Genomic DNA, 8,498 nt, shown 5'->3' on the forward strand with positions numbered 1-8,498 from the left:
CCTACAAATTTGTAATTTGAATTAATTTAAATTGAAAGGTTTAACTTTTGTGCCTCCAAATAACGTCTTTCAAGTTTCTTATGTTAATATGTGCAAGATAAACAATCTGGATGAATGTGGAGTCAGAATTGAAAGATTGCTTACAACTTTCTTAATAACTTTTCATACACTTGGTAGATATGTTCGCTACGCATCTCAAAAATATATTTGGTTTAGGCCTGTAGCAAATGATAAAGTACGAAAAGTTATATCTTCTAGTGATCGTGTGACTTAAATCTTTTAAATTATGAGCGTTTTTTAAGGATGTAATTGCAATCCAACATTCCGTCTCGTTTTAGAATAAGAGGTTCGCCACCACACCATTACTTGCAAGGGGAGCTTACTTGATTCACAGATTATCTAGGCTCATGATTCACTTTTGAGACCGCGGGTTGGATAGCCCAACGTCGCAGTAATGTTTAACAGCGGTATGCAACAAAAGATAATTATGATGGAGCATGACTCGTTAAACTAAAAGCTATGTGGAGATTTATATGGAATTTAGGAAGGTAGCACATATGAAAGAATGGAAATCTCCGAGGTAATGTGAGTACAATGTTGAATAAATTGCGATAAAAGAAGCAACGGAGCTAATCATTTTCTACAGTTTACCTAAGAGATAGCTCTATGAAACAGCATGGAAAACAGAAAACTCTGACCAATTTTCGACTAATACGCTGTACTTAAGTAGCTCTTGACAACATTATTCGACAGTATCTGCAACACAGTGGTGTTGTTTTGCCCCACGCATCTTGGTGTTTTGAACTGGCTAACAGCAGCACCTAATCCCACAAAATGATCCATAATCTTGTGGAAAGTGCCTGGCTTCAAGATTCGTAATTCGAGGGCTCCAATTGTATTAACTTTCCGGGAACTCACGTACCCTGCATCGACGAATGATCTGTCAAGACAGTTGCAGCATTCTTTGAGAACTTCATCTTTTGCTGCATGACTAATTTCCCAGAAGATCACATAATGGCCAGGGTCAGTAGATGTATCAACTTGGCTCGTAAAATCTAAAACCTCGAGTTTTTCCTCAGACAGCAGCGTGGCCGCCGCTTCTACAGCTAGTTGTAGATCTTTCTCGGTGTTCTTGTCAATGTTAATGGTGAGAAGAAGGTTTCTTCTGCAAACAAATTGGAGCTCAGGAGTGGAGTTGTGGAATCCTTTAACCTTGACTAAGTCTCCTAGTCTGTAACGATACAGCCCTGTGCATGAAAAATATCTTCCAATCTAATTAAAAATTCAAGATCCTTTGACAATGATAACAGATCAAGATCAGGGCCAGACCTTACGTAAGGCGAGAAAGGCCTCATGACCCCGCCTAGTAGGGGGCCCATTTTATTTTTAGAATTATAGGTAATATGTAACTACGCAAGGCCCTTTGTTTTGGATTATACAAAATAACTAGATTATACAAATGTGATAAATATTTTTATTTCTAAAACAGTTAAACGAGTAGTATTGATTTAATAATTTCAAATATTTGTTAACTTGTTATTAATGTAATATATTATTACTGATATATTTGTTTTGGAATTTTTTTTGTAAAAAAAAAAAAGTCTAATAAATCCATACAGACAATATTTTCATCACAAACGTAGGAAGGTGAATGAGCATTGACACAATCCCATAATTCGTGACACAATAAAACATGTAGTGAGATCAAGAATAGAAGAAGAATACACACCTGCAAAATTTGTGATAATGATCTCATAATTCTCGCCAACCTTAACTTCTGTTAGGCCTACAGGCTGGGGCTCTACGGACGATAGACAGGAACTCTCCTGCTCGGGGCAGTTAGTATCATCTTTCACATGTATAAATTCGAAATAACCGATATTTGGAAGAACGGCAAAGGTAGCCACCTCAGGTGGTAATTTGGGGTTGACATTTACCCCTATCCATCCTTCTGAAGATCCATAATCGGCACTTAATAAAGGTAGTTTCCCCGCATAGTGCCTCAATTTCTTGAGATAAGGTTCCATGGAACCTGTCATGATCCCATAAATGTACTTGGTATTCGGAAATAGCTCTTGAATAAGTCCATTCCAGTCGCTTAATCCGGAAATCTTGTCGAAAATAGTATTTGCCAATACGGGATCAGGCTTCAGTAGCTTTGACACAGCCTCTCGAATTGATAGGACCTTAATTCGGTCACTTAGAGACCCTTCTCGGATATCAGTGACAAGTTCTTCCCAAACTTGTTCAAAGGTTCGGAAGGCATGTACAATGCTGTGGGCGAATGTGGAGGAAACAACTTGAACTTCTTCTCGGAAAATCAGCCCACATAAGAGATGACAGTATAAAGATTGGTGAAAATCGGGACCAAATATCACCTCATCAGGACTGCAACATGGGGTCTGCATTGCACTCATTGTTTTCTTGAATTGAGGGTTGCGATACACATTAGTAGTGGCAGTTCCAGCTGTTAGACCACCTTTTGTTTTGAATTGTTTGCTACTGTAAATGAATTGTAGCGCTTTTCCATTCCCTATCGGGTATTCTCTGCGAAAGTAAATTGTTGCACATAATCATGAACACAGAAAGCAAACACATCAGTCGACATTCGTTATTATGAGGACATATTTGATCGATCAAGGTGAGGAATGGCAGGGCATACAACGATAAAATAGAAGAGAATAAGCCACGTTTAAACTGTGGCCTATTATACATGAAACATAACGCAAGAGCCCAACTGCACTTGAAATAATGTAAAGATAGTAATGTTGCTAATAATAGTTATTAACTTTCGACGACTTCGAGTATCTATTGTTATACCAGAAACTAAGATGTTCATAATGGTGCATTGTAAATATTTTAAAGTCTACAATGGTCCCGACGCTGTCTCCATGATACTGCAACAAAAACAACGAGGACAACCTTCGCTTTCATAATTATACTTTCAGTAAGAGCACATGAGAAATTGAGAGGAAAAGGGCCTTCAGTCTTGTTCTTGTATGACAACAAACCTCATAAATTCAAATTAGGTGAAGTTCAGGCCAATATGTAAAACCAAAAAAGGACTATTAAATAACACTAAATTTACCTGTTCCTAAATGCAAAAGAAGTCTTGTATATTTGAATGGTGCTTTCCATCAATTTCTCATTGAAAGGCACAAATTTTGGCTTCCCTTGAGTGGTACCAGAGCTGCAAGATTCTCCAAAGTTTATCAACGTTCGAAACTTATGAGAATCATTTATTTCAAGAATATGACAAATATATCTATCTTATTTAAAAAGTCATGGCAGAAATCTTTAATCAGATAAGATGAAGTTGTACCTCAATGAAATAGTAGTTATTGGTTTTCCGGTTAAAATTGATGCTGTTTCGCCATCGGCAATTCGCTGGATGTAAGGCTCCAAGTCCTTGTGATTGACAAGGGGAACACGAGCAATGAAGCTTTCGGGGTCTGTTCTTGCATCGAGGCCCCATTTGCACAGATACTCTGCTTCACCATTTTCTTCCAAGATCTTTTTCAAGGCCTCCCTCTGAACTTTCCCAGCATCATTCGACAAATCTTCGAATTCTTCTATGACTAATTCCGGGTCAAATATTTCCTCCATTTTTCCTAGCATATCAACAATTTAGTTGAAACTGCTATATAACGCCAAAGTTGGTAAGCCTTCGAAAACAGAAATTGCAAACGGGAAGTCGGCACGGAATTTGAGTTCAAAAAAGGGCAGACATTTTAGAATTAACAACAATGTCAATGATGACAGGATTGAAAATAAATTATGAATTATTCCAACTTTCTTTCTCAAGTACAAAATGTTGAGGACAGTAAAATGAAAATTGAAATTGTAAGGTAAAAAAGTTGGAATTAAAAAATCAAAGAAAGATCCATATCTTTTTATCACAATAATGCTTGAAGCAGAAAAGATGACTGCAGAGAAAGAGGAATTTCACACGGCAGCCATACGTATTCTATCTTAACAAATAAAAACCAGATTCAACGGAACGGATGTCTCAAGGAAGCGCGCGCGCTGAAATCCAGGAACGATATAGCCACCATTAATGCATGATAACGACGCGAATTAACTGGAAAATTTTCAAGAAAACTGAGTTCCCAGCTTGTATTTCACACACATAAAACCACGAGAATCACAGATGGTCAAAAAGTTTCAAGAAAATTCAATAAAACCACCTCCATAAAGTCACGTACTACATAAATGGCACCCATAATCCAATAATTAAAAAGGAAAAAAGAAAAGAAAAAACCATCACTAATTCGCACAGAAAGAATCATCACTGGACCAGTGGTCAAAACCAACAAGAAAAGAGTCAAACACAAAAGATTCAAATAATCCACAAACCAGTAGTCTGTTATAAGCTCTGCGCAATGAAGAATGAAGAGCAAGAAAGAACAAGTATCGCCAACTCCAATTAAGTATCAAGTATTTCGTCGTGTATTTTGCAGTTGAAGACTAAAGAGGACATGGGATTTCCGCCAAACGGAGATTTGGTAGCAATAATCGGAGAAAAATGTGGTCTTTGTTCATCCAAAACAAGAAACGGAAAATGAGATCGTTGTGTACTGTGTATATTATACATACGTGTATGAACCCTGGTATTTATAATGGGTTGTGTGGGTGAGTCCAGGTAATAATTGACTTTTTTACCCTTAGAATATTTAATTACTTTTTATGTGTATATATATAATAAGATTATATTCGTCAAAAAAATATAATAATATTATATATATATATATAGTCAATATTATTCATACTGCATTTTATAATTTATACTATTTACATTTAATTTTACGGATAAAACCAAAAAAAGAAAAATCTGTTCCGATGACCAATTATTGTAAATTAAATCATCAAAAATTGCGATGATTATTATGAGAAATAAGAAATTTCTTGTGTAAATACATGATGTTAATGATTATTACTATTATTTATTAAACATGTTTTGCGCGTGATTTATATTAAATTAAAATATATAAATATAAAAAATTTCTTCGTTGCGAGAGAGGTAAATTATATATATATATAAATTTTATTAAACTATAAATTCAGATTTGAGAGAGATTATAATAATATCACGTGCCTTATAACCAGATTTTAAAAAAAAAAAATTACTCGAATTTAAATGGGATTATAGTAATATCACAGTGCCTCGTAACCCGATTTGCAGAAATATTCATCCTAGTTTTCCTCTTGACTTTTTTCGATTCTATAAATTAAATTTAAATTTTCATTATTATTGTTATCATACTCGCTATTACTCGATAGTTATTATTATTATTATTATTATTATTATTATGGGTATAATATAATGCATGAACATTATATGTTAATATCATCGTTTTTTAAGTCATTGATTAACTTATGATATTTGATAAAATCAAGGAGATATAAGAATTTAATGTTATTTCCTTTATAGTCAATAACTAATTACTTATGAATTGATTAGTTATTATATTATTGATAATCAATTAGTTAATTGACCAAAGTATACTAGATTGTTTAGATCTCTCACATTTGTATGAAAATTGAAATATATGTTGACGATCAAATGACTAACATTTGACCATAATATAGGAGGAAAAATATTTCAGGTGCAACATAAAATAATCTAGCATATATATGTTTTATTTTATTTATATCTAAATTTTTAGATAGTCTTATCATTTTTAATAAAAATGAAAAATAATTAATGTTTAAAAAGAAAAATTATCAAGTATTTATTTCAACTTCACAATGTATGTAAATGGCACAAATATATATATATATATATATATATATATATATATATATATATATATATATATATATATATATATATATATATATATAGACATTAGACAGCAGTGATACCATGCTCGCCCTTTTATACTGACACTCTTTTTATATTTTAATACAACAAAAATAAATAAAAAAAATAAGATTGAGTCTATATTATATATGTATTGACACTCTTTTTATATTTGAATACAACATATTCAATTGAAAAGTGCGGATAATATCACTTTGGAGTATAATATTGAATGACCCAAAACACAAGCTGCAAGTGCAATTTGCGCTACTGCCGAGCTGTTGCTGTAGTTCGTACGGTTACATGCATGCATACATCCAAACCACAAATGGTGGTCCAAGTTGCATCCTTTCGTTTAGGGATTTTAAGTAAAAAATATCAATCAATCAATTTTATATTTATGAGCATGGTTAGGCGTAGATTACTTTAAGTCTTTCGGGGATATTAATGATTCTGAATCATATATTTTAGATGATGACTAGGTCTAAGTTGTGGAAAGGTGAATGTAATTTTCCCTATTTTAAGTCGATCGTGGTTTGAGTTTTCACATGACTTTTAAAAATTGAATTCCGATCATAACTTTGAATAAAACAACAAACCATTAATCTTATAATTAATACAATAATGGATGTCAAAATTTCATAAAGTTGATATAATTATCGGTAAAAACTTCAAAACAGACAAACCTGATCTGATCAGACCCAACAAACGCAACCCACCATCAAACAGTGCGGTGCTGAGATTTGGATAAATCTCAACCCAACCCAACCTAACACACTTTATGTTACAGACTAGACCGACCGACCCCCAAAAACTTCAAAAAAAACAAAAAACAAAAAACATGAATCTTATTTTATAAAACATATATTATCCATTATATAATATATTATACAAAATACTTCAACAATTAATATCATCAGGATGAAAAATTTAAAAGTGCATAAAGTTTATATGTATAAAAATTAGTACACAAAGTTTAACAAAAGTCTTAAAAACTAAATAAATAATATAAATATAAAATTCTTCAAAATCCATGGACGGACAGACGGTCGTTTATTCTTCATCTTGTTCTCCTTCGCTTTCTTTCTCTTTCATCAATAATATCCACAATATTTGATCCTTCACGAGCAAAATTTGGTTTAGTATTTTACTATATTCATTATTTGCATATAAAATATACAAAGACAAATATAGTTAAAAATTAAAATCGCAATGAACTAATATATCAACTAAGTAAATAACGCAAGATGACTCATGGAATTCATATATTTTTTCTCCTCTTGTTCACTTTTCAATAGAATGATAATATTTATAAAGAATATATTTTAAATTTATTTTAATAAAATAGAGGATCAACCCAGCCTAACCCACCTTAACTCATAAACCAAATGAGCTAAATCAGTTTGATTCACTTCTAAATATGTTATAAAACCTTAACACAACCCACATTTTTATCATGACGGGTTGAGTTAGTACAACAAGCATAACCCATTTTGACATCTATAATTATCGGGATCAAATAGTGATCTGTGACAAGAAAACGATCTGAGCGTGAAGTTATTATTCAATTAAAAGATTTAAGAGTGTATTTGAATTGAATCGTTTGAAATCTATGAATTTAAACATTTATTATTTATTATATAAATTAAACAAAATAAATTCAAATTCACATCCCTACTCGTTTACATTATAATTATACCAATCACAACATATTTCAAATCCTTAGTATTGGACTCAATTAAAATCTATTGTGATTAGTATTATTAATTATATAGTGTATATAAGTAGGGGTTAGATATGAGTTTCTTTGTTCAAGTTATTTAGTAATCAAAATAAATTCGGAAATGACTAAATCCAAATGCAACCGAAGTTGCTTCGTTACCGACATTTATAGTTTTTAGTAAAACGACGATAATTGATATGTATAACTCTTCGTCATTTTAAATATCAGCAACCGTCCAACATCCATTTCATCAATAAAGAAACAAATCAAGATATTACACTACTCAATGCTCTGTATCTATACAATTAATCAAACAAAAACAAGAAGATTGAATAGCAATCAACTTTGGTGAAGTCGTCCTCTTAATTCCAAAGCTATCATTTTATACATTTAACTTTAATGCATATTTCCGTATTGTATAATATAGATGTTTTATGTTGGGTGCAATAATTGTCCTTGCTTGGTAGAATGATCGAACTGTGGTGTTTGATCTGTTGTGCAGTTTAAAAGATTTTTGAGTTACACCATTGTCATCATCTATAGCTTTTGGTAAAGCGGTAAACATTCGGTCCTATATTTTAGTTCATATTTTTTAAAAAAAAAAAAGATAGATACTGACCACATACTTAGCTTGTGGTTAGGGGTAAACCCGTGTGTGTAAATACAGCCAAAATTATATTTTTGCGAAGAATACATAAAACGAGCCGCAGCAACAATTGGTAACATATATAGTGGGTCTATGGGATTCCTCGTATTGGACCAAAAAAATATGGCCATTATCATACGTGTTATCCGCTTATTTTGTCTCTATATACTTACTCAACCCAATATATTCTGCATGTGAATAAAACATTATTGGAAAATTAAATTATATAACGAAATTCGACATTAATAAGACTTTTAAAAAAATTGAATCGGAAATAGATACCGCACTGATGAATAAGGATATTTTGATGAAAAAATAAAAAATAT

General features: G+C 32.1%; 1 protein-coding gene across 4 annotated transcripts; it reads right to left on the bottom strand.

Annotated features, from left to right (window-relative positions):
* Nucleotides 1-519: 519 nt before the first annotated feature.
* Nucleotides 520-4,567, bottom strand: LOC140812997 (jasmonoyl--L-amino acid synthetase JAR4-like). Of its 4 annotated transcripts, none has more exons than XM_073171399.1 (5): nucleotides 4,357-4,567; nucleotides 3,323-3,611; nucleotides 3,089-3,190; nucleotides 1,730-2,547; nucleotides 520-1,247 (listed from the first exon to the last, which is right to left on the bottom strand). In XM_073171399.1, the coding sequence occupies exons 2-5, from the start codon at nucleotides 3,604-3,606 to the stop codon at nucleotides 709-711; spliced, it is 1,743 nt and encodes a 580-aa protein (XP_073027500.1). In that variant the 5' UTR covers nucleotides 3,607-3,611; nucleotides 4,357-4,567; the 3' UTR covers nucleotides 520-708. The 4 variants fall into 4 exon arrangements, with proteins under 4 accessions (XP_073027500.1, XP_073027499.1, XP_073027498.1 ...); XM_073171398.1 differs by having other exon boundaries at nucleotides 3,323-3,637; XM_073171397.1 differs by having other exon boundaries at nucleotides 3,323-3,640.
* Nucleotides 4,568-8,498: the final 3,931 nt, after the last annotated feature.

Source organism: Primulina eburnea, chromosome 14 (assembly GCF_022965805.1).
Source record: "Primulina eburnea isolate SZY01 chromosome 14, ASM2296580v1, whole genome shotgun sequence".
Taxonomy (NCBI): domain Eukaryota; kingdom Viridiplantae; phylum Streptophyta; class Magnoliopsida; order Lamiales; family Gesneriaceae; genus Primulina; species Primulina eburnea.